A 27,575-nucleotide genomic window follows, 5' to 3' on the forward strand; every position below is an offset into this window, starting at 1 on the left:
TCAAATTTCTATGAAAAAGGGACTTAAGTTTCCTCCTTTTCTTCATTCTATGAAGGAAAAAAGTCTTTGACCTTTGCGCAAAATAACTTTCAGATTAAGATGTGAATGACATTAATCATGGAGACACTGTGAAAATGAATGCCCACAGCAGAATTCTCAGGAGTTCAGGACGAGATCGGGGAGCTCATTTGGGGTGCTGCTTCTCCTCTGGCAAGTTGCACATCTTGACTTCGATGTTGCCGTCGCTGAAAGCCTCTCCCTTGGTCTCCTCCACCGCGTTCTCTCTCTGGCCAAACACGGCTCTCTTCTGCGTCATGGCCATTACCAAGTTTCCACGTCTTCGTGCCGGAGAGAGGGCCTCCCTCACAGTGCAGTAACAAACGATGGATAAGAAGGTGCTTTTGAAGTTTTCATTCATAAACGCATAGACCATGGGGTTGCAGATGGAGTTGGCAAACCCAATTATCTGCACAGTGGCAAAAACCATCTTGATCGTGACCTCGTCATATTCCTGTTCAAAATTGCCTGAAATAAAAAGACGTACTTAAAAAGGCGTATTTGTTTTAATGACCCGAAAATAAAATTTCTGCATATCATCTGTCTTAACCCAACACACTTGGACAAGTGATCAAAGGTGTGGAAAATTCTTAAGGCCATTTTGGGGGGAGCCATGGGTGTCTGCAGGAAAACAGCTTCTGTGATAGGCCTTCACTGTTAGAGCATTGAGGCTAACAAGCGAAGCCCGGGGCCCAGCAGATATGGGGGGCCTGCTGCACTTCAACCGGATTCCAAGCTACAATTAAATTGGGAACAATAGTTGCTCTTCAAATGCTCACTGTATTACAGAAGCACAGTCATCTGAGGAGCATGTGAAGTCTAAGGTTATTACGGAGACTTCACGGAGGGGCGGTAACCCTACTTGGTATTGAATTCATGTGTGGCTCAAGTCAGGGTTCCAAACAGGGAACACATAGGCTAGCCCACCTCGCCCAACTTTTAAGTAACTCAGGGACAGCAGAAGGCATAGCGTGGAGGGAGGATCTCGGAAGCTTTTCTTGATCTAGTGTAATTTTTAAAGATTTGGTCATCGTCAAACAATTACCTACCATGTAATGGTTTGAAAACATGAAAGAAACTTATTAAATATTTAATACTTGATTGCCCACGTGAATAGCAACAAATTTTAATGATTCATTGTCCATTCTAGCAGGAAATGAAATAGAACTCTTGTCAAATGAGAATGACAAGCACTCACTGTACTCCATCATCATGTGCACGATGTGGAAAGGAGCCCAGCACAACGCGAAGAGGGCCACCACTGTCACCATCATGATGACAGCCCGCTTCTTCTTCCTGGACCCAAAAGGAGATACTGTATCGGTCAACCTCTCCCAGGCAGAGGTGTCAGATTGATAGCAAAGCTATTAAATCAGTCTGAGCCTAGACCTCTCAACCATAATTTCACTGATATTAATGAAGTTCACGACTGGTTAAAGGTGGGCTGTTTATCATCTTTCCCATTGCTATCACCCTCACCCCGATATTTCTCACATTATAAACATCTTTGTGACATGTATGCATGAGGGGTCTAGCTGCCTGCTGGCTGCTTGGCATGGATTATGCCATTAATCTCCCCAACAAGCTTTTGACACATGAAGAAACTGAGGCACAGAGAAGGCTAAGTAACCTGCAAAATCAGATAGGCAAGTAAGGGATTTAAACTAATAAGGGCTCATTTGGATGTAAACTTAGGCAGTCTGACTTCAGGGCCTAAGCTCTTACTTTATATTGAAGACTGCTCATCCCTATGATAGAAAAATATAAATGTTTATGAACTATGGGAAGCCCTAAGGACATAATTAAAATATAAACCTTTATTATATCTCTAAATAACATGATTAGGATTTCAAACTACTTTTCTTCATTACTCCTGTAGAGAAGATAAACACGTGCAAGAAATCTACACATTTGCATAGTGCTTTACATTTATAAAAAGTCATAGTCATTATTTCTCATTTCCACATGGTAGCTCGCTCTTTGGAGGAGGTGGGAGAGCTGATTCTGCAGTAAGTGCCAAAATGTACCCCTAGGGGGAGGATGTCTTAATACAAACTGGGCACTAGAGGGCGCTGCACACATTAAAAAAAATGCTAACATCTCAAACCACTAGACTTCTTAACAGGTTTTGTTTATTTTTGTTTTTAATGGCCATTCAGTGTACAATATAAAATGAACCATATAGACTACAAGTACCATAGCAGTAAGTTGCATTTTAAATTTCCTACTAATGAATGCAATCATAAAGCTTAGGTAAAAAGAAAATATATCAATAATTAAAGTAAATAGCATGCTCTGGTTTCCAAAGGATTTTCATAAGTATCATCTCACGTATTTCAGCTTTATGCTTGGGTGGGAGGCAGAAAGGGCTGAACTTGTGCTTCCTGGGACACGTGAGGAAGGCAGGGCCGAGAGGAAGGAGACTTACCCACGTCCTGGGGCTGGTGAGTGGCAGAGAGGGTGTCATACTGAAATATTGATGAAAATAGAACACTGTCTAAGTTCCAAGAAAGTTCTTGTCTGTAACGGTGGATTTGGGAGCTGGTGAGCTTGCTCTTTCTTCCTGCCACACATAGAATCTCAAAAGTTTAAAGACAGCTCATGCCCTACAGGTGCATGACAAATGACACGGACTAATCACCCAGGGATTCTGAGGTCCCTGCTAACCGTCCCGTCCAGCACAGCTAATGAAAAATATCTGGAACTGAGATAAGAATTTCATTAAACCGACCTGCCTATTTTTGACACCTCTTTCCCATGGATGGTTCGAAGCGCCGAGCTATCCCCCACTCTCCTATTGACCCAGAGTTCATAGCCGATTTTGCTGTATAGGCTGAGCATCACCAGCAGAGGCAGGAGAAAGAGGGTGACAAGGATGAAGGTGGTGTACACTTTCCGGTGCACAGGGCTGGCCCACTCTTCCAAGCAGCACACGTGGTGTTTTTCGTATAAGAAGTCATACTTGATCTTTGAAATGAGAGCGATTGTGTTAGGAGAGCCAGTGGTAAGCGTCATGGTACAGAAAGCAGACAAGGATTATTGGCATGCAGCATGTTCCAGACCCTTACGTGGTTACCATGGGTACATGCGATTTGGATTGTTTTGTTCTGAAGTGTGGGTCTTTTCCCACATCACTGCTTAAATTCTTCAGTTTTATACTCTCTTTTCTAATTTAAATGAAATTGAGGTCCAAAGTCTGCTCACTTTTAATTTTTCTCAACTTTTTACTCTAGTCATAAGGTTTCAGTGGGGTGCAAGAGCACTTGCTTCAGTGACCAGAGTGTGGATAGAAATAATGCTCTGCACTGCGTGCCAGCTAGTTTTACGTTACGTCTTCACTTCCTCAGTTGCTGAGACAAATTTGGACACAGCATCGCACTTCTCCCAGATGCTAAGAACCAGCTTCCAGATTTTGTCAGTGCTATTTCAGATTGCAAGGATCAGGTGGCTCAAATGGATTTTAGAAAGGTAACTGATAGCTTTTAGATCCTGAGATGCATGAGAAACTGGGATCCAAACTATTGCTAATCTATAAATATTCAGACTCAATTCTAAGTCTTTGAGGGGTGTATTTTATAGAAAGTCATTATCTGTTATTAATACCATTTCTGACATTCATGAGTTCAAGTGTATTACTAATAACAAAATTAATAAAAATAGCAAATGCTAAAGAGATAAACTAAACATTTAATGTATGTTCGAAAGTCATGTATCTGGAAAATAGGAATAAAAGTTAGAGAATTTATCCAAACGATTGTCATTTTACCCACTCTAGCCCTTTCCAGATGAAAAATGTTTAGGTCTTAGACATATTTCTGCTTCCATTCCCAGCAAATTTTATCACCAATCCTCAGTGCCCATTGAATGAGGAAAAGCTTTTCTGTATACTCACCAAAGATAAACTTCAGGTTCTGATCTAGGTGTTATTTACAAACACAACTAACTAGGAATGAAAACACTCAGTGAATCGTAATTTCAAGACCCAAACTCCCTTGGGAACAGGACATTAAAATGAAACCTATCTGACTCCTTGCAGATAGCCCCACCAGGGCCAGCCATGGGACTGCTTACTGACGGGTCCCAACAAAGCACAAGGTGGCCGACCCGAACAGGTGCGCGCTGTCAGGGACAGCAAAGGCTCTCCGAGAGCACGCTCAAGGGTTTTGTGAAAACCAGTGTCAGACTTCTATTTCCAAACATACACTTCTCTAAACCCCGCTTCCTTAGAGCCTGGCTCAGGCTGGCGTGTCCTGCCAGGTCCATACTCCTATTTCCTCTCTCATTGCCACCCTTCTCCCAATCTGCACAAGTCCTCTCACCCACCCCACACCTCACTCTGGAGCACCAAAACGCTGTTCACATTACTGATGTCAGGGGAGCCACCATGATCAGGCCCCATCAATCCACGATAGAAGAGCTGTGTGCTTTCCCCGTATTAAATCTGTTTCTGTTCGGGGTAAAGCTTGACATTAGAAAAGGGGGTTTCAACAGGTGCTGAGATGTTGTGCTTTCACATTTTCACACGAAGGGGCAGAAGCAATGACTTTTAATTTTACCACCTGATTGCTTCCACCGCGACAATTGTCAGATAATCAGTCCTGAGAGGGAGCCCCACGAGAGTAAAGCAAAGAGGCCATGGTGGAGACGGGAGGTCGGTGGTACTCTGTGTCACCAAGTGGGGCAGTCCAGGCCTTGGCCATACTTGCACGCACCATCTCTAATTGAATTTAGGAAAGAGAAAGAGGCCTTGGATGCATATAAATACATTTATTTGCTTTGAAAATGAACTTATACTTCATCCTGAGAGAAAGCAAATCCAGTTTGGCTCCTCTGTCCGACAGCAAGGGCTGTCTTTGTCAATTAGATCATATGCATTTTCTACAAACTAAATGAGCTATATATATTGAGCATGTGATAAAATAATTTTATTTAGAAAATGGACAAATCTCCCTGAATTCTGTGGGCACGAAATGGACCCCACAAGTGAGAAGGGGGTTGGGCTAGTTCTAAAAAGGCCTGTCATTGTGGGTTTCCCTCTGGAGAAAAGGCCTCGGAGTAGGAGCTGGTCACAGAGTGTCGGGGGGAGCTGATGGGTTCCATGAGCAGCCAGCCAGAGTAGGGAACAGCAGCTGGAACCTCAGTGGTGTTCTCTTTGAAACATCCATGAAGTAAAGACTCAGTCACAAGCAACAGTCACACTCAGAGGACACCTGCCCCATCTCTCCCCACTCTGCTCCCCAGCTCCCAGGGAGCCAGAGGCAGCCAGTTGGCTGTGGGGAGAGAAAGAGAAGCAGGTGAGGAAGCAGAGAAGGGGCTCATATCCCCTCTCCATAGGGCTGGATTCTGGACCTGAAACGGCTCACGCTGGCAGAAGGGAGACGGTTTAAATTCACTGAGAATTCAGACTGATGGGACTGTGACACTGGACTAGACATTTTAGTAACAAAACTAACACTGTTCTTGTGGCTGAGCATGACCAGAGGAATTTTGTTATCTGAATGACTGGAGGAGCTATAGGGCCTTCTCAAGGCTTCATCTATAGCATTTTTAATAAGTAGCAAGGAAAGAATGAAACTGCTTTCTGCCCTCGCCTGTGGAGTCCAGCTCATTCAGTATACCCCTTATATCAAAAATCATGCACATTTTCCTGGCCAGATATATGCAAAAAATGAAACTGGATCCTTCTCTTACACCATATACCAAAAAACAACAACTCAAAATGGGTTAAAGATTTAAATGTGAGGCCTGAAACCATAAAACTCCTAAAAGAAAACATAGGAATTAAACTCTCCAACATCAACCTGAGTAACATCTTTTTGGACACATCCCCTCAAGCAAGAGAAACAGAATAAAACATCAAATGAAACTACATCAAACTAAAAAGTTTTGCACAGTGAAGGAAGCCATCAACAAAATGGAAAGACAACCTAGTGACTGGGAGAAGATACTCACAAATGATATATCCAACAAGGGGTTGATATACAAAATATAAGAGAAACTCATACAACTCAATAACAAAAAAATTAACAATCTGATTGAAAAATGGACAGAGGACACAAACAGACATTTCTCCAAAGAAGACACACAGATGGCCAACAGACATATGAAAAGATGCTCAACATCACTAATCATCAGAGTGATGCAAATAAAAACCACATTGAGGTATCACCTCACACCTGCCAGAATGGTTATTGTCAGAAAGTTAACAAACAACAAGTGCTGGTAAGGATGTGGAGAAAAGGGAGTCCCCTGCACTATTGGTGGGAATGGAGATTGGTGTAGCCACTGTGGAAAGCAGGATGGAGGTTCCTTAAGATACTAAAAATAAAATTACCATATGATCCAGAAATTTCACTTCTGGGTATTTACTCAAAAGAAATGAGAACACTATTTATATGCACCCCTATGTTCATGGCAGCATTATTTACAACAGCCAAGATATGTAAGCAACCTAGGTGTCCATCGATAGATGAATGGATAAAGAAGATGTGGTGCATATGTACAATGGAATACTACTCAGCCATAAAAAAGAATTAAATCTTGCCATTTGTGATAGCATGGATGGATCTGGAGGGTATTTTGCCAAGTTAAATAATATTAGGCAAAGAAATACAAGTACTGTATGGTTTCACTTACAGATAGAATCTAAAAACAAAACAAAAAACAAGCAAAACATAAACAGACTCATAGATACAGAGACCAAAGGGAGGGTTTCCAGAAGGGAGGGGGTGGGGATGGGTGAACAGAGGGAGGAGAACCTAGTCAACAATATTGGATAAGTTTGCATGGTGACAGATGATGACTAGAATTAGTGGGGTGATCACATTGCAGGGTATAAAAATGTCGAATCACTCTAGTGTACACCTGAAACTAATAAAACCAATATTAGATTGAATACCAACTGTACTTTAAAGAAATTTTTAAAAATAAATAAATGTCGTTTTAAGTAGATCCTTGCTGATGGACAGCATGCCTGTGTTGATTTCAAAAGGTACAAAAGGATACACAGTTTAAAAATTGTCTCAGGGAGCCATGTGGGACCCAGGCCTGTGTTTGAAGATGACTATCTGCATGGACACCCCCCCAGTGCAAGACATCCCCCAGATGGACGGGCCACTCACTGGAAATGCACGGTGCTGCCCTCACTGTGGCTCCCCAGGCAGGGCTGGGCCCAGCTGACAAAGTGAGGGGGAAGGAGAGAGGCTAGCTGAGATGGTCCCCTCACGTTTCCAATTCAAACTACAATCTGTTACTGAATCGGAGGCATGTCAGAAAGGACTTATGACAGAGAATCAACTAGTAAGTAGATGATTACAAATTTCTTATATGACTTCAAAATAAAAAATATATATATTGGGAGTGACCACTGGACTCTCGCAACATAACTAGACACCGCAGGACACTAGGAAAGCCATGTTCAGCTGACGGGAAAATGGAGAAAGTGACCCTGGTAAGTCTTACCGATATAAGATCAAGGAAGAGCTAGATAAAATGGGAGGAAAAATCTTAAAACATTGAGTCCACTTGAAAAACCTCCAGTGCAATAATTGAGATATGCAAATTCGCTGTAAATCTCTTGCATGAAGGAAAATGACTGTAATCAAGAGGGTGGGAGAATATTTGCATAGTATAATTAACGATCCCAGCCCTGGACCTACCTCAAGTCGCTGCACGTGCCACATGGGGTATCCAACGATGATGGCCACCAGCCAGACGACACCTGTAAAAATGTTACAACCATCAGAATACGACTCAGCTAAGCAAAATGCATCCTGCTTAATTCTCTAACCATAAAGACTCCCTAGACCCAGTGCACCTCATCACCTCCACCCTGGAGCCGTGCATTGGTCTCCTCACTTGTCACCTCCACTCTCTTGCTACCCTCAGAATTGCTACTGGAAGAGTCTTCCTAAAGCATGTCTTATATGTTTAAAAGTCTTTATTAGTGTTCCATTGCCTCTAAGACAAAACCCGACTCCCCAGCACAGCCCCCAATGTTCTCCGCAATATCACTTGCCTCCCTCTTTCCTCTTACATTTCAGTTCATGTTCTTCACCCCTGAGTCCTCTACTGAGACTTCACAAAGTTGGTTTCAGTCCCCACACTCCAGAAGGCATTGTGCTCCTCCTTGCCTCCATGCTGTCACCGTGGATTGGCGCCCTATCCCCTGTCTACCTGTGTGCTCCTTTTCCAGGACTTGACTCAAAGTTATATACTCTTAGCAAAGCTTTGAAGGCCACCACCCTTTCCAGGTAGAACTGGCCACCTGGATTTTCCCAGGAAAGTTCCCTCCATAGGTGCTTGATCAGCAAAAATGCTTTTGTTGAATGAATGAAAAACTTAAACGTGATACAGGTCACCCTCTAAAATTTCTTCTTAGAATTCAAAGTACATTTACTTTCATCATCCTAATGTGGGCATTCTTATTTATACAACAAACACAACATCGGAACCAGAGAGTCTGTTGAGAGAATAGCTTTAATGATGTGTCCTTAGCAAGAAGCAAAAGAGAATTGCAACAGTCTAGGACAGAGCGGGAACCAAGAGCCCCGACATCAATTTTGAGGAAAAATTCCCAGCTCAAACTCTGCTTGTTCTTTCTATATTGAGTAGGACCATTAGGAAAACCATGTACTGTATTGTCTTGGGTTTCAAGGAACTGAGACTCCCCTAACCCACAATGGGGTTTATTATAAAGACACTCATCACCTGACATGCTGAGTATAGAGAGACTTTATGATTCAAGACAGCCCTGCTCACAAACGTCTCTGTGTCTGTCTCTCTCTGTGTGTCTGTCGCTCTGTGTCTGTCTCTGTGTCTGTCTATCTCTCTGTGTCTCTCTGTGTGTCTGTGTGTGTTGGTCTCTATGTTGGTCTGTCTCTGTGTCTCTGTCTCTGTGTTGGTCTCTCTGTGTGTCTCTCTCTGTCTCTCTGTGTCTGTCTGTCTGTCTCTGTCTCTCTGTCTCTCTCTGCACATGACCATACACATCCATTCTACACCACTACTCATATTATGTAACCTTGTGTCCAGGCATTTTTCCAGCCTTTAGTGGGATTTGGGGCAGAGTTGAGTCTAATTGGCTTAGCTCCGTGCCAATCCCGGGTCTAGGTCGTGCTTAGGATAGAGACCTAGGGCTGGGTGAACAGTTCTGCTCCGATCTGTGAGCAGGGCTGAGCTGGCAAGTCTCGCATCTGCCCGGCTGTGGCACAGGGGCACACATTGGTGGCTGGAGGTGGCAAGACAGACATGCTGTGTCAGAGTGTCACAGAAGCCCCCTGGGAGAGGAGTCCTGTGGCTTTTTCGAGAAGGAACTTCCTGGCTGCCTATTATCAACTTTCCTTTCAGGGGTTGAGCCTCCCTCTATGCCTCTTTCTTTTTTTAATAACTCCCTTCCACCAAGTACCTCACCCTCTGTCCACACCTACCCGTTGTTTTTAAGTGCTCTGATGGTGGCAAGTTTTCAATTATTAAAAGCCAAGAGGTCTTTGAGTTCTTTGTGGGAAGGATGCAACATAAATTTGGAACTAAGTAAAACTAACAATTTTGTCCCTACTGGTTTGTCTGTTCATTTCAAACTGCTTAGGACGAGCGTGCGTCACAGGGCTCCGGGAGCCTTTCTGCCCTGCGATCCCATGCTGGCTGAGCTCTCCTGGCCCAGAAAGTTCTGCTCCCTGCTCTCAAGCGAGGAGTTAGTGAAAATTGCTCTCTTTGATGACTGCTTTAGCTGCTCTCCACAAGCTCTAGCTATTTCACCGGAATACACTACAACCACTGCGAGGGGCATTAAGGCTTATAAATGGCTCAGTGATAATTATCAAACAGAGTTATTTCCTCTAGGACATTTCTCACGAGGTCCCTGTTCACCAGCCTTGCTGACACAGGAAGCAAACTGTGAAGTGGCTGAATCTTTGTCAGGTGTTGCCAGCACCCAGTGTCCCCATGGACTCCACTGCGTCCAGGGCAGCACCCGTTCTCTGCTTATCTAAAACCACCTCTCCTGCCCCCCGTGAAAATCAACCTGCCCTAAGAAGGGCATCTTAGTGACCTCTTACATCAGGATGGCAACTTCCTAATCTAATGACTGTTCCTGCGGCCACACCACTGATGGGCAGCTTAGGTCAGCCGCAAGTCGGCTGGGAGGGTTGAGCCCTAAACTGAAGGAGTACATCTGAAATGAGAGAGGGCCTTGCTGGGTAGGCCCAGAGGAGCAATGGGTGAGGGTGGGGTAGGCGGGGAGAGGACTGGAGCCCAGGGATCAATATCCTCCAGGCTACACATGGGCTTGCAGGCGTCAGGGGGCCCTGCCCTCCCTCACCTAGCATGGTGAACGCCCTGCGGTTGGTGTACCCCCACTTCATGCGGAAGGGGTGCACAAGCCCATGGTGCCGCTCCACGGCGATGCAGGTCATGGTAAGGATCTCAGTCACCACAGCTGTGGACTGGGCGAATGGCACCATCTTGCAGACAAATGCACCTGCAGCAGGAGACAGTGAAACATGAAAGAGGAGAAAAGTTGTGTCTGTCTCTTTGTAACACAATTCATTAATTCTGAGCCTCCGTTCAACAGTTTTATGTGTACAGTTACACGATGGGCCTGACACAACCGAGAAAGGTCGCATTCGCGGGTATTGTCTCTCCCTAATTGGACTCTGAGCTCCTAAGCTGAATGCAGTTGTGTGATAGAGCAATGGCAGGGCCAGCTAGTCTCTGGCCTTGGAAAATAGGCAGGAAAAATTGCTGTGACCTTTGCTTCAGAAAGAGCATAAGGGTGAGTAGTCTCCTGGGTTCCACACACAGCATAGTCTTTGGTCCTTTCTTCCCTTTTGGTTCCCTCTCAAATCCCAATGAAGGAGTAATTCTCAAAGACGCCCACATTTCTTCTCTCTTCTCTCCTTTGACTTCCTGACCAAGACTTCCTGTCTGGATGACACCGTTTCCCCCTCAACTGATTTCACTTCCTCTGATGCAAAGGTCTCAAGCCGGTGACCCCTGGGCAGAGTTTGGTCTGCAGACATGGTTGATGTAATATTTTTTTTAAATACTTGAATTCACTGCAACATTTTATGTGTCTGGCGTCTCCACAGTCTGTGTGTGTGAGGCCTGGCCTGACATCTCCGCTTGTGAATACCTCTTGTTCATTGCTACCAAATTAATTGCCCTGAACAGTCAGAGTGATGATCAGCTCAGGAACATAGAACATTTGCTGAGACCTCAGAAGTCCCGTCGTCCAAGCTGTCCGCCCGCGGAAGTCCTTTCCTCACCTCACACAAATGCCCTGCCAAGCTCTGCAGGGCAGGCTTCTTGCTGGCACACATATGGCTTTTCCTTCTGCTTGGATTGATCTTCCCCAAGTAACCCCCTCATATCCTGCCCTGAAGTCTTTGCTCAGATGTCACCTTCTCAGTCCAGCTGACCTGCTTGACACCCATATATGTAACTGCCACCTGTCCCTTTGCCCCTCCTTTCATCCTACTCTTACCCCCAATTCTTTCACCTGCCAGCATACCCTCTAATTGACTGCCGTGTTTGCTTTATTGTTTACTGACAGTCCCCCACACCCTAGAATGTACACACTCCAAGAGCAAAGATTGTTGCCTGTTTCCTCCACTGGTGTGTCCCAGGCACTCTGTGCACGGGAGGCTCTCAGCAGACGTGCTGCGCGGTGCCCGCCTGGGAGGCTCGCGCCCACTGGGGCACCTGCGTTCCCCTCCAGAGAGGCTCTCATGGGGAAAGCACTTCTCAGTGATTCTGCCACTTCTACTTTTGCTTTCAGAGAGTTCAGAATTCACCCGCAGCTTTTCCAAACAGCAGCTCTTCATGTATTTGAAGGACGCTTTTCTGTCATTGCCGAGTGTTTCCCAGCTGCCCCGGCTGTTCCTCAGTGGCCCAGAGGGGACCCCGAGCTCAAGGTGTGGGCTGGCCAAGGCAGAAACTGTAGGACTCGCCTGTCCCCCTGGGTGTAAGCACCCTCTTCTGTGACTGTCACTGAAATTTACACCGCCTTTTGTGCTAGAATTTTCAAATGGTTGGTTTCCATTGAACTTGAAATCAACTTGAAATGAACTGGGTCTACATAATAGACAATTTCTGTTAATCTGAGATTCCTGTGACTAAGGGAAAATGTATTTAGACATTGTTCTAGGTCCTCCCGTTCCAGTCCTTCTGGGAAGCTCCAAATGGTGACCCACGAGCCAGTCATCCCCCAACCTTGGTTCCAGTTCCCCAAATCCTCACGCCGTTCAGAGTTAAGGCCCTTTCTTGTCCAGCAAGATGGTTTAGATGTGAAGTGTAGGAATTTACTTTCAATACTAATATATTTTGCTGTTTGAGTACTGATCATAGCATGAATAAACTAGCTTACTTCCAATCTTGCTTTGTGTGCAATACTTGCATAAATGAACATGTGAATACATCCTTTATCTGGATCATTCTTTCTTTGAAATATTGACAAGAATTTCTTCTATTCTTTCAACCAAATTGTGTGTTTAAAAAAAAAAGTTGGACAGGCCGAGGTTAAATGAACAGCAGAAGAAAATTTCCATGAAATAGACATGGATCCACTATCAGTACACCTTCGGCATAACTATCCCAAAGAAATGAGTTATTACTGTAGTACCATCTTACTGTAGTGCCATCCATCTTGCCCATGATAACAGCATGACCTCGAGCACCTGGTTTCCTGATACCATATGATTCATCTGGTCGCTTTGTTAGATGCTCTGAGTCTCAAAGTCATCCTTTGTGAAAAGGGATCAGTAATATCCACCTGTCCTGTGGATACAACTCGAGTACTTCATACAGTGACATAAGCACCCAGTACAGGACATGTTTTGTAATAAACAGCAGCTTTTTTATCATCAGGCAGCCAGATTAAAAGGATTGAGGTAAATTTGGTACATTGGAAGCTGATAGATTGTGGCTCACCTGCCCATTAAAGGACATCTAGTTCTATGACCTTATTTCCCAGATGACAATACTGCAGCTCAGAGGAGTTAAGTGACTTGCTCAGGTTCACACAGCTGTGTGCTGACCGAATGAGGACATGGGCCCCTGCATGGATTCCAGTTCCTTCCATTATCTCACCCTCCCCTGTCTTAGTGCACCACGCCCTGTGGCAGCTCTCTCATCTACGTGCTCACAAGTCACCAATTTAATAGTCAGCTGGGTTTTGCACCAAGCTCTAGTTCTAGCGTCTGTCATCTTACCCTTTTTATGAATCCAGACAGTATTTGCCCAGCTCATTCCTTCTGATGTTTCTACAGGCAACTTGCTAAAAAATTGCTAACAGTGTTTTCTTGATCACATCTCCAAATTTCATCAATGTCTTGGCATGTAATTTACACTGAAGATTTGAGTTCTTTTAAAATATAGGTAGATGCTTTTTGCTACCTACTCATTTATCTTGATCTTTATTTCCATTCTAGCCATCTTTGCTTTGCCCTTTTTATTCAGAGATCATTTTTCAAGGTCTAGAAGCCTGAAGCAAAATAGGTATTGAAGACTTTGGTTGTTTCTGCCCTTTATTAAATGTCAACCACTGACCCGCCTTCATTTTTAGCTCCTATTTCTGGTGGCTCTTCAGTGGGCTCCTTCTACACTTTAGCCTTCCCATAGTCTAAGGTATTTTGCAAGAATATGTCTTTTGTAACATTTCTTCCCATAAATGGCAACTTTAAACTGGGATAGCCCTGGCTGGGTGGCTCAGCTGGTTGAGTGTTGTCCCATACACCAAATAGCTGCGGGTTCCATCCCCGGTCAGGGTGCTTATGGGAGGCAACCAATCAGTGTTTCTCCCCCCCCTCCCTCTCTCCTCTCCTTCTCTCTCCCCCGTCCCTCTCTCTTTGCCCCCTTCCTCTCTCTAAAAATCAGTAAACACATATCCTCAGGTGAGGATTAAAAAATAATAAAAATAAACTGAGATAATCATAGAATTTCCTGTGTAGGACTGTCCTTTCCATTTTTCCTTCTGGCATCCTCTGGTTTTAAATCAGAGTTGTGTTTCTCAGAGCCTGCCTGGAATAGCTATTTCTCACATTTTGACTGTCCATCTACCTGCATTTCCTAATAGCAACACAATTTTTTCTGGTATATGAACTCTGCTCCATGTGGGCAGGTGAGGTAGGAGCCGCTCCTGGGGAAGACAGGCAGAAACAGGGCCAGATCCTCCCAGTGTTGTAAAAGCCAGTGAAGACTGATAGGAGGTTGGAGGTATGTGGTCCAGTGCTCACCAGGTCATGATCAACAACAGACCACAGCTTAGTTACTGCACCAACCTCTGAGCGCCCTTGGCTCCCGCCTGTTCCTCCAGCTTCACACGATCCTGTGAGCCTCCAACATTCTTCTAGTACAATCCCTTCTCTTAGGCTACTTAGTGATCAACTGTTCTCATAACCAAGGAGGCTGTTTAACAGCCTTCTCTTCTCATTTACTACCTTTTCTCTGGGAGGTACATTCCCTAAAATGTAGAATATGCTGGTCAATGCCTTCTGTGTGTGTTGTCAGTGCTAAGATAGCACAGTCCAAATCCTACTATTACAGTTTGCCTTCATTGTTGCTTCCATTTCTACTATGTCTGACTCTTGCATAAAAAACTGCAGTAATTCCCCGTTGCCTGGTGGATTAGAAATGAATGCTTTGGTTTAATATTTATTGCTTTTATTTCCCTTCTTACCTTGCTGATATAGTTTTATTACCAGAGTGTGAGCTCTTTGCTCTGGACGTGAATGGTGTCCACTGTCCTATACCCATGCCCACCCTCACCTCCCATCACACACAGTGCTGGTCTCAATGGTTCAAATAGAAATAAGACTCATTATTTCTAAAAATGAGCTTGAAAATAAAAAATAATTTGGCCAGTATTTGTTTTCACCTCAGGGTAACAGTGACTTTCAAAAGGATCCAAGTGAGAAGAACAGTAGATAAGATTAAAATTACTCTTTGATTAATTTAGAAAATGGTATAATGAGCTATAATTGCATGAAAATATCTAATGATGATAACCACTCTGAAGAATTTGTTCCAAGGTTGGTTAAAATACAACAACGTGAGTTTCTTTTGTTCTTTTTTCCTAGTTCTTTAACATGTAATGTTAGGTTCATTACTTGAGATTTAAGGAAATAATAAAAAATAGAGCAGAATTGAATGAATAGGAAACAAAAAGACTAGACAAAAAAAATAATGCAACAAAGAGCTGGTTCTTTGAAAAGATTAACAAAATTGACAAATCCCTGGCCAGACTCACTAAGGAAAAAGAAAAGATGCACATAAACAAAATCAGAAATGAAAGAGAATTCACCACAGACATCACAGACATACAAAGGATCACACTAGAATACTATGAAAGACTATATGCCACCAAATGCAACAACCTAGAAGAAATGGATAAGTTCCTCGAAATGTATAACCTCCCTAGACTGAATCATGAAGAAATGGAAAATCTAAATAGACTGATCAACAGTGAGGAAATTGAAACAACCATCAGAAACCTCCCCCAAAATAAAAAAGTCCAGGACCAGGTGGCTTCACCAGTGAATTCTACCAAACATTCAAACTTTTCCAAAAAATTGAAGAAGAGGCAATACTTCCTAACACATTTTATGAAGTCAACATGATCCTGATACCAAAACCTGGCAAGGACAACACAAAAAAGAAAACTACAGATCAGTATCTTTGATGAATACAGATGGAAAAATCCTAGACAAAGTATTAGCAAATCAAATACAACAATATATTTTTTAAAAATACATCACGATCCAGTGGGATTCATTCAGGGTACAAGGATGGTTCAGCATATGCAAACCAATCAGTGTAATACACCACATTAACAAAAGAAAGGATAAAGATCACATGATCTTATCAATTGATGTAGAAAAAGCATTTGATAAGATACAACATCCATTTCTTATTAAGACACTCAATAAAATGGGTATAGAAGGAAAGTACCTCAACATAATAAAGACCATATAATGACAAACCCTCAGCCAATATTATACTCCGGTGAAAAACTAAAAGCTTTCCTCTAAAGTCAGGAAAAAGACAAGGATGCCCACTCTCACCACTCTTACTCAACATAGTTCTGGAGGTCCTAGCCAGAGCAGTAAAGCAAGAGAAAGAAATAAGAGGCATCCAAATTGGGAAGGAAGAAGTAAAAGTGTCACTCTTTGCAGATGATAGGATTTTGTACATAGAAAACCCTAAAGACTCCATCAAAAAACCATTAGAAACAATAAGCAAATATAGTAAAGTTGCAGGATACAAAACCAGTGTACAAAAATCCACTGCCTTCCTGCGTACTAACAATGAAACTTCAGAAAAAGAAATGAAAAAAGCAATCCCTTTCACAGTTGCAACCAAAAGAATAAAATACTTTGGAACAAACTTAACAAAGGAAGTGAAAGACCTATACACTGAAAACTACAAAGCATTATTAAAAGAGATTGAAACAGACACAACAAAATGGAAAAATATCCCATGTTCATGGATTGGAAGAGTCAACCTAGTTAAAATGTCCATATTACCCAAAGCAATACACAGGTTTAATGCATCCCTATCAAAATACCAATGTCATCAGATTTGCATGGAGCCACAAAAGACGCCGAATAGCCTAAGCAATTCTGAGGGGGAAAAAGGAAGCAAAGGTACCACACTACCTAACTTCAAGTTATACTGCAGAGCTACGATAATCAAAACAGCATGGTATTACAGAAAAATAGGCACAAAGATCAATGGAACAGAATTGAGAGCGCAGAAATAAAACCACATGTATATGGGCAAATAATTTTTGACAAAGGAGCCAAAAACACACAATGGAAAAAAGAAAGAAATGGCTCTGGGAAAATTGGAAAGCCACATGCAAAAGAATAAAACTAAATATGTTGAGGGTGGAATAGACTATTTGCTACTTCTCTAGTTCTCTCCAGAGTGCATCCCTCGGTTACTTTGGAAGAACCTCCTGACTATGTTTGTGCCAAAAACTGAGATTGAAGTTATGTCCTTCCTGGTATTTTCTCCTAGTCTGCATTATTCTAATAGCTACAAATACTACTTTAGAAAAATAACTGAATTAGTTTTTTACTCTCCACTAATGGCAATAGTTATACTTAAAAAAAAAAAAAAAAGGAATAAAATGAGCCCATGTTAAACATTGGGGCAAGATGTTTAAAATGTTAAAATAAATCACTGCCAAATAATAAAGGAGGAATTTTTTTTTTTTGTATACTAGGGAATTAATGTAGAAAGTCAGGTTAGACATTAGAAAAAAATTCTTGAATGTGAAAGTTATCAGGCAAAAAAAAAAAAAAAGCACAATCAGGCATCCTTCCCCAGAAATAATGCAATTTTTGGAATATTTATGTAATTTTTGTACTCAGCTGCTCACCAAACATATAACAACCTGAAATTAGTATAAATGGATGTAAAAATAGCAGAATGGCCAAATAAATTATTTGTGTCAACATAATGTAAAGTATTAAGTAATCTTGGAATGGATGTTTTAAAATGAAACAGAAAACCAACTGAGGTCAAGCAGTAAACAAATGACACGTCTGTATACACACACATCCACACATACCAGACACTAAAAGGTTTCGGTGTTGCTAAAAATGTAAGCAGGAAAAAGGTAAAATGTAACACAGTAAGATAACGACCATAGTTTTCTCTGGATGTTGGAATAAATTTTTATTTTTATTTGTTCCTTATATTAACTAGGCTGTTTTGGACATTCATGAATTCTTCATGCTCAGCTCCACGCAGCTGCTGCTTTGAGACCTGCCTGTTACTGTCCTTAAATTCAAGAGAACCCCCTTCTCCTTTGTGGCAACAAAATAGCCTTCCTGTAGCTCCAATTATTTGAAGTAAACCTGAGTCTTCATTCCTTGCAACCAACAATATAGGCAGAAGATAAAAACAATCCCATTCTTCTGCACATCAAAAATATATATTCAACCTGTTCATTAAAAACCTCATATGCTGTGACAGTGACAAATAACATGCAGTCCATTAATTCATTTAAGTATACTTACTGGGCACCTCCTATGTGTTGTCAGAGTCATAAAATTCAGCATCAGCTCCTCAGCACTGAAAATCTCATCTGAATAATGTACTCCAGGACTTAGCCAGCTGTTTTAGCATCGTGCAAAGACAGCGAGAATGAAGATCTGTGTTTTCTACCTAGATTCTATTTACAGGTAACATAACATTTGCACAGGCTCTACACTTTGCCCACAGTGTTGTCTTATTTCATTAAGCCCTCAGTTTGTTTTGAGCACTAGACCAGAGCACATTTCCAAGGCTCCATCGCTTGGCTCCTTAAAGAAGTAAAACTGTTCTTTTAAAATTGATTGTTACTATGTTTTCCTTAGAACCCACCAAGGAAATCACCGCTTGGATCAGGGTCCTATGGATACTTAGATTTCAATCCAATAAAATTCCTCCTCATAAAAAAAACCCTTTCTTGTCGGTGGACATTGCCGTGAAGGGAAACAGTTAAAAAGCGAAGCGCGACAGCCCCTTCCCCACTGCTGTGTGGGCTTCGCCGAGCCTGTGTTAGGGGACAGCGCTGCTGAGTCCACGTTCCTGAAGGTGTCTGGGGAAAGCTGCGGCCAGTTCTTCATTCAGAAATGTGTCCTCCAGGCTGCAAGCTAGTACCTGAGGCCTAGGGGTGGGACGGTGTGGGCGACGCTGCACAGGCGGGGCGGGAGCGGGGCTCCCGGTGCCTCCGTTTCCTCCTCTGTAAAGGGGTGAGAATGGGCTTCCCACATAGTAACTGTGTCACAGTTTGGTGTTCGTGTCCTTACTACTATTCCCACTTCTCTCGGGGGCAGAGCAAGGCTCTAGTACCCAGAATTGCCCAGATCCCAGCAAGTGGTGTGAGCAACATGGGAAGGTCAAAGGGCAGCAGTCATGGAAACAATGTCACTCCCAGTGGCCCCGATGACCGACAGCATGCACCACGGATCACTCAGGGAGGACGAGCCCCCTTAAACTATAGCCGAGCAATTTTACAGATTTACACAAAAGCCAGTGGTTGGGCTGTAAGTCAGAGCCCTGCACTCACCTGAAACTGAAAGAGCGAGATGAAGGAGAACAGCCAGTCTCCCCAAGACCTGATGGAAATGCCTTGGCCGGCACTCACCTGGTGTCTCTCTCCTGCTGCAGGGTCTCACCAAGGCTCAGGCCACACTGGTGAAGCACTGCCTATGTGGCCCACGTGGCCTACATGGAAATGGGCAAGGTTGCCAGAATGCCAAGGTGGAGCCATCCCCCAAATTTCTCTACAGCGATTCTACTCCAGTCAAGTCATCCAGGTGGGGATGGCCCAGCACCCTTCCCTCTACCGCTCCATCAGTTCAGGCCACAGTGATTAGTTATGTGGGTAACAGAATGATGCCAAGCTGGCAGAATCCTCCAGAATTTTCTGTAGCTACCAGGAAGGATCCTTTCTCACCTTCTGAGATTGGAAGTTTTCTCTATTTTTATTATTTTATTGTGGTAAAATATATAACAAAACTTGCAATTTTAACCATTTTAAAATATACAGTTCAGTGGCATTCATTACTTTCACGATATTGTACAACCATCACCCCAAACAGAAACCTGAACCCATTAAGAAACCACTCCTCATTCCTCTTGCCTTTCAGCACCTAGTAATGTCTAATCCACTTTCTCTCAATGAATTTGCCTATTCTAGATAGTTCAAGTAACTGGAACCATATGAAATTTGTCTTTTTTGTATCTGGCTTATTTCACTTAGCATAATGCTCAGTGTCAGAACTTTATTCTTTTTTATGGCTGAATAATATTCTATTATATATCTACCACGTTTTGCTTATCCATTCATCTGTCGATAGACACCTGAGTTGAGATAGGGAGACTTAAAGAAAATGTGAGCCTGTAGCTCTGGGAGCATCTCTCACACCACCTGGCAAAAGACAGCCCAAGAAGGAAACTGTGTATAGGACATGAAGTGGGGAAAGAGGAAGGAAGGCGAAGCCCTGGAGTCATTGTTGGAGCACCTAGATCCAGCTGTGCCTGAAGCCAGCCCTAACCCTGAGCTTTTCCATTCCTTATGGGAGAATATTCCCCCCTTTCTTGAATTAGTTTAAGTTGGGCTTCTCTGCCTCAAACACAAATCCTGCTAAACTGACCACCAGTTAAAAACATGCCAAGCTATGTTCTGGAAAAGCAAATTTAAAAGGGGCATTCTTTTTGTGCTTGAGCACACAATGAAGATTTTCAAACATTGCTACATCCATTCTTGTTTTTATCTTAACTATAAAATGCTGTTGTCCTAAGTAGAGAATCTTTTCTATAAATCCTGTTGCTGCTACTTTGTACTCTTCTGGACCTACAGCATCTCCTCAAAGTGTTCACATGACTGATTCTGGGGCAGATTGCCCAAAGGCTAACCCCATGATACAATTTTAATTTTTCTTCCAAACCATTGTTGTCCTTGAGGTCCCCTTTGTGTTCTTTTATTTTTTTTATACTTCTCTGCTTTAATGAGACTTTTTTGCCACTAGCTTTCATCATTCCTGTTAAAAGATTTTTTTAAAGCCCCACAGTACTATTGGTTTTTTCATTAATTTCACTATATTTAAGTTGTCCCAGGATCCCTAATGTTTCTGAAATGGTATTGAAAAGGGAAAAGCATTATTACAAGTGGCATTTTCTAACCACTAATCAAGTAATAAAAAAGAACTCAAGAGGCTGCAGTCTAATCCCTCTGCTCTGAACCGGCCCAAAGAATTCAGGTCTTTCCACCAAATAGCAGTTCAGCAACTTCCTCTAAAAACTTATTTCAGCGTGTCCACTGGAAATCTCTCAGACCCGCCGACAGTCTCCGTGCCGGATACAGCGATGCCCTTTCTTCTCCCCCCTCGCTCTGGCCCGCCCTGTAATGTCCTTTATCTCCCTGTGGGCGCTCCGGGAGCCTGAGCTGGGAGCTGCCCTGGAGCTCGGACCTCGCCTGCTCCTGGCCCACCCACCGGGCCCCTCGGCGCTGGGTGAGACCTTGTTGTGGTCTGTGCCAATTTAGAACAGTTCCTCTTTCTCCATGTCTCCTTTCCCCACATTTTCATTATTTTAGCTTCTCTGCAAGTCCATCTTGAAGGACTCCAGCGAGGCGAAGGGCTTCAGTAAAGATGTGACTGGTCACGTGCAACACGCTCCGAGTTCCGTGCGGGACTCCACTGTGTGCAGCCCGCTTCTGCGTGTCCCGAGCATCGGGCCCGCAACTGCTGTTTTTATAAACGGTAACAGCTGCACTTCACTGGCACCGGTGGCGGCACTGTGCTGTCGGAGCGTTCACATGCATGGCTCTCAGCCCTCACCGCCCAGGCCTCTGTCGGCCTTGTCTCCCGGGTTCTCCACCTTGGCTGCAAGCTAGAATCCTTTCCACTGGGAACTTCTGAAAGCCCAGAGCCAGGTATCACACTCAGACCAGTTAAATCAGAGTATCTCGGGGTAGGGACCAGGCATGTATGTAAGACTCCCAGGTGCGCCCGGCCAGGCGTTGAGCATCGACAAGGATCCTAGGAGATCTCTGCTCGATTCCCATTCGGGGCACGTGCCTGGGTTGCGGGCTCGATCCCCAGTAGGGGGCGTGCAGGAGGCAGCTGATCGATGATGACTTTCTCCATGTTTCTCTCTCCCTCTCCCTTCCTCTCTCTGAGGTCAATATATATTTAAAAAAAAAAAAAAAAAAAAAAAGACTCCCAGGTGATTCCAAGTGTCACCAAGACTGGGACTCCCTGCTCTAGAGGAATTCTCACATCAGCTGCATAGAAAACTGATTTTTACATTTTCTTACCCAAGCAATCTGTCTTCATGCATAGTAAGTATGCGTGGATGTGAATTTCCCCGGTGAGGCTGCCATTGCTTAGGGTATTTTTGGAAGTCCTTTCTTAGAATTGCTTTTAGTCCATTTGCCAGCCACCATTAGAAATCCCTCTCGTTGCTCACAGCAGGACTGCAGGGAGAGCCACAGAGCTGTGTGTGCACGTGGCAGAGCATCCTGTCCCTGGGCTGAGACTGCACCCACTGCAGGATGGAGGTGGGCCCTGCATGGCTGTCACTCTGCCCCTTGCCCTCAGACACCCCCTCCTCACCTCATTAATGCTGAGACCTGTAAATGAGGCTGGGGTAGAACTGACCTCCCACCTCCTGGGAGCTCTTCAGAATAAATCTTCCCAGCTAAGTTCACATGACCTCAATCACCATGAGTCTTGTTCTCCCAGACCGTCCCTCGTCCTGGACATCTAGGACCTGAGCATCCCCCAACCTGACCCAAGGCCGCCACTTCCCAACAGTCCCATTGTGCTTTCCCCATGTGCATCTGGAACCCCGACGTCAACAGTCCTAGGCATCTCCCACCCTTTCATTGAACACTTCCTTCCCCTTCCCGCTCTCAGTGAGGCCTGGATCTTCCACAGGACACCATTCTCAACACCTACAGGACCCCATGTACTCAGTAGAGAGCCAGGACATGCTGGATACGAGTGACTCCCAGGACCATTAATAATAGGGTAGCCCTGGGCAGAGGTGAGAACATGGGATGCCGGTAAGAGATCCGTGTGTCGTGTCCACAGATCAGGGGAGAGCCTGTGGCTTCCAATGATGGTTAGATGCTGATTTCAGAATCATCGCCAAAGAAACGGGAGTCCTGACAACAGCTGCCGTGGAGAAATAAATGAGGAAAGAGGAGAGACTCAAGTAGGAGGAAGGGTAAGAACCTTCCAAAGGCAGAACATAAGGAGACAGAGACATAAAGAAAATAGAGAAAGAAGGAAACGCGGCATTTATGGAATCCTCCAGAAGAGAGCAAAGTGTCAGAATTTACCTGGGAAATTCTATTGCATATACCTGGATAAAACAGAACATGATTTTTCTGAAATTAACTGGAAAAAACAACATGTGCACTCAGCAAATGTGAAGGAACTGTTAGATATTGTGAAGGAAGGGGTAAGAGACCAAGTGAGGAGGAACAGGCCGCGGGAAGGACAGGTCAGTTCCATGGACCACGAGCCCAGTGGGCAGGTTCCCCGCTGGAGTCCGACCAAACAGAGAAGGGAGCAGACGGGAGTCAGAACTTCCAGCGCCCGACTCCTAATTGCTATGGCAACACAACCCCATTCTCACACTGGTCATAACAGGAAAGTCATAAGCAAATCCCACTTATTATTCTGGGGGGAAAGAGGCCCACTCCTGCTCGCCCCGTGTTGGAAGAGTTCTGGGAGAGTGGGAGTGACAGCTGGTGGTCACCGATGCTGGGACGCTAACACAGGTACATAAAAGGGATTGTCGGGCAGCTCGCCTCTGTGCCAGTGCCGGGCACTACTGGGATGCTGAGCATCCGATGGACCACCTTCTGGTGACTGCCATTGGATAGAAACCCAATGGGTTTTTTTGTGTTTTTATTTTGGTTTGTTTAAGTATGTGTTTATTGATTTCAGAGAGAGGAAAGGAGAAAGAGAGAGAAACATCAATGATGACAGAGTCTTTGATCGGCTGCCTCCTGCACGCCCCCCCCCCCCCCCCCCCCCCGTCGGGCATGTGCCCTGACCAGGAATCGAACCTCGATCTCCTGGATCATAGGTTGACACTCAACTGCTGAGCCACGCCGGCCAGGCAAAACCCAATGTTTTTGGATGCACTTGCCTCACACGGTGCCATCGCAGTACAAAGGGAAGCTCGAGGCCTTTGCTCAATGGTTTGCTGGAAACAACCGTTTGGGGTTTTTTTTAGAGGTTTCATTTATAGCCGCCGGTTTCCATAGTGGGAATCTTCCGCCGTAACCTGTTCAAGCAGCAGCGTGGCGTCCTTGAATGGGGCCCTGGGCAGATATGTGCAGGGCGGGTGCAGTGCAGGCTGGCTCCCGGGTCAGAACCATTGGTTGTCTCCTGTACATGCCCCAACTCAGGATCGAACAACCACCCTTTGGTGCATGGGACAACTGTCCAACCATCTGAGCCACCGGCCAGGGCTTACAGATCAACTTCATAGGCTCTGGGGAGGGTCTCTGTGCAGCCAGGTGAGAGCCCTGGTTGAGAATTCTGCGTCCCTGCCTTTTGTGCGAACCACCTGGGGATCTTGACAAAATTCGGGCTGTGTTGGTCCCCAGCAAGGGACAAAAAACGACCCACCCAGTGGGTCATTACCAGCCCCACCGTGGTCAGAAGGTTGGCGAGAGGCTTTGCAGGAAGTCACAAACTAGAGGTCCATGAGTTAGTTGGGGCAAAACCCAGAGAAAAGTTTTCTTTCACCCAAGTGCATTTTACTTTTTAAATGAACTAAATGCCAGCATCATCAAAATCTGTATTCTCAGCTTCTCTGGAAAAAATAATAAAAGCAATGACAACAATAAAGGAAGATAGGACAATACTGGGCCCCCGCCTCCTCCCTGCACCAGGAGCAGCAATCCTGGGCCGGGATGGGGGGGAGGAGTCCTCCGTCCTCCACTGTCAGCCCTGGTGGTCTTCCACCTGCTGTGCTTGGTCCCCCACCTCCCCTGGGGCGTTTGAGACGCAGTCATAGTTCAGGTTTATACAACTTCCAGTCTACCCCCAGTGGCACTGCCTACCTGTCTCATTCCCACACGTACACTAAACTCTTGAGCCTCACGCGGTGTTCTCGGAGTACTTCGCCGCCTTTCCTCCGAGCTCGGGGTCGATCCTGGTCCCTAGAGCACACCCCACCCTTCCTCTGTGGAAACAGCTGAGCCGTCCTCCAGGCCACCTTGAACAGCCCCCTTGGCGAGGCTTCCCGACTCCTCAGCTCCCACAGCAGCCTGCGCCTCCTCTGTCCAATCCTAGTTTTGTTCATTTCGGGGTGTTTCCTGTTCTCTGAGGCCCACAAAGGCATAGGCGAGCTTTACTCATTTCCGAATAAACCAATGCTTTGCCAATAGCTTCATGAAATACTAAGTGCTGAGTTCATTTTCAACTCTTAAACTCCCCTACCTTGGACTTTCTCTTGTTACTCGATCCTGGGAGTTCTGTAATTTTATCTCATCCTACCCAGTAAAACCTCATTTTCTTGGCCTCACTATCCCCAGTAACTCTGCAAGCTCTCCCCTTTCCCTGAACTTCAATTTCTGTGTTGCCTACTTGGGTTATAAGAACATTTATTCTATAAGCCTGGCCCCAGATAAACATAGGCCACCTCCAATTAAACACTCCTTAACAGAATTACTACTTCACATTTTCATGGAATAGCTACTTTTTCAAAGCACTTTTACTAACACGCTGTATCCTCACACTGACCCTGTGAATACATAAGCAGTGTGTTGCCCGTAGGCATTTAGAAGCTGAGGGACAGGCCCTCCCTGAACGAGGGCCCAATGAAGCAAGAAGCCTAAAAAAGCCGGCGCTGTGCCCACCCACGTCCTCGGGTGGGAAGGTCTGCGAGCAGTCCCCAGGTGTCACCACGAGTCTCGGGACTAACGTCTGCCACATCCTCCTTCCCAGCTTCTAGAATCCCGAACATTTTATTGAAAAGCCGAGGCCCAGACACATAGAATTAACCTGTCTTAGAGCCAGAGTAGGCATCCGGGTTTTTGATTCTCAATAGAAAACCCCACTTTGCTCAATAATGTTGTTTTAAAGGAGCTACAGGCACTCAGCAATACACGTATGCTGCCTAAATCTGTCTTCACAAACACTTAGAAACAAAAGCTCCTGTGCCTTTTCCTCAAAATAATAAATTCTATAGGATGATGAAAAGGTTCCATGTGAACTTGGAGTTAGTTGCACTGGGCAACTTTAAAATACTCCCGGGCAATGATTTCACGGAGTGCGAGAGAGAAAGCCTAGCTCATAAGTCAATTTGCAACTCTCCGCATAGCATCTCCCTTTCAAGCCAGTGCTCTGCACGCGTTTAGGGAGATAGCTACATTATAGGTGAGGGGGGATCAAACATTTCAGCATCCTGACCCACTGCAGTAAACCTGGTGGGAATTAGTGGGGGGAAAGCAAGGCCAGGGAGAGAAACTGACCACCTCACATTGGTGATGGTGGGATGCAAGGAACACCCTCCAGGAGGCTGAAGGGGAGAAGCAAAGGGGTGGGAATGCGGGGCTTGAAGCATAACGACCCGTTTCTCTCACGCTCTCCCTCTGTCTCCAACCCCTTGGTAAGGATTTTGATGTGGCCACAAGGATACGCTGACGCATGAAAATATGGGTACATCAAGGCTTCCTCTCCCAGGTGCAGCACGGGGACTGGCGGGGATGCTTCGGGGGACAAGGACAGGCTCTCTGGCTGCGTCTGGAGGGACTGGATTGCTCGGGGAAGTGCAGTGTCTGTTTTCCCACCTCCACGCAGGGCTGGGGATCCAGGGACTCCAAGGTCGTCACCGTTTCCGCTCCCCTACTGAGGAGGAAAGGAGCTTCTCTCTCCTGTCGGGAGGCAGAGGTTCTCTGTCCCCTCCCCTGCCTGGCTCTGTTAATCCATTTTTCTGCAAATGCACTATATTTGTTTTAGAAAAGTTTTAAGTCCATATGTTTGCTTGGGCTGCAAAAAATGGCCTGGCACCCACACTGGCACCTTGGGGAGTGAGCCCAGAGGTTGCGGATGTGGGGATGTTGGGGCTTTTATTATTTGCAATATCTTTATCTTTTATTAAAAATTAAAAGGAAACCTTGGTGATTACGAGGAGGGGAGGTGAAATGACTGGAGAGCGGCACACTCCCCCTCTCTGCCCTGGATCCTTCTTTCCCAAGCGGCTCCCTGACCCGCGGCTCTGTAACCGACCAGGAGAGAAACCCGGACAGAATCACAGGGGGTGAAAAACTTTTCTGCGAGTGAGTTCAGGCGAGGAAGTTGTAAGAAAGGCCTGGACTCCTTGCCGGAGAGAAAGGTCAGGAGATCGGAGGAGCGGGGTGTGCATGGAGGCGGGGCCCCGGGACGGCGGCGGACTCACCCCCCAGCCAGGTGTCCGAGACGTTCTGGAGCATGGTGACCGGGATGCAGAAGAAGGCGATGAGCAGGTCGCTGAGCGCCAGGGAGCAGATGAAGATGTTGGTGACGGTGCGCAGGGCGCGGCTGCGGGCCACCACGTAGACCACCAGCGCGTTGCCCAGGAGCGCGAGCGCGAAGATGAGCCCGCCGGCCAGCACCAGGGCCAGCTTGGCGCGCGCCGGCAGCTCGGGGACCGAGACGAGCGGCCGCAGCCCGTACAGCGCGATGAACCGCTCGCGGGTCAGGTTGTGGTCCCGCAGCAGCCGGGAGAACTGCTCCGGGGTGATGTTGAGGGACCGCATCGCGCCGCCCGCCACGTGCCGAGACGGCCTGCGGTCCGCTGGGGCGCCCGCAGGACACCCGGCTGACCCGGCGGCTCGGCCGCGGGGAAGCGCTGCGGGCAGCGCCCCGCCCGCTCCGGCTCCGCCCGCGCCGCGCGCCCGCACCTCCCGGCGGCCGAAGGTGGGGCTCCCCCTCCGCGCGCCCGCAGGTGGGGCTCCCCCTCCCCGCGCCCGCACCTCCCGGCGGCCGAAGGTGGGGCTCCCCCTCCGCGCACCCGCACCT

General features: G+C 45.6%; 1 protein-coding gene across 1 annotated transcript; it reads right to left on the reverse strand.

The window, feature by feature from the left end:
* QRFPR (pyroglutamylated RFamide peptide receptor) lies at nt 1-27,313 on the reverse strand. Its single transcript, XM_016201489.2, has 6 exons — nt 26,974-27,313; nt 10,373-10,531; nt 7,716-7,777; nt 2,789-3,024; nt 1,256-1,353; nt 1-525 (listed from the first exon to the last, which is right to left on the reverse strand). Exons 1-6 carry the CDS (start codon nt 27,311-27,313, stop codon nt 185-187), a joined length of 1,236 nt encoding a protein of 411 aa, XP_016056975.2. The 3' UTR covers nt 1-184.
* Between the last annotated feature and the right edge of the window lie 262 nt (nt 27,314-27,575).

Source organism: Miniopterus natalensis, chromosome 4 (assembly GCF_054644295.1).
Source record: "Miniopterus natalensis isolate mMinNat1 chromosome 4, mMinNat1.hap1, whole genome shotgun sequence".
In the NCBI taxonomy this organism is placed as follows: Eukaryota; Metazoa; Chordata; class Mammalia; order Chiroptera; family Miniopteridae; genus Miniopterus; species Miniopterus natalensis.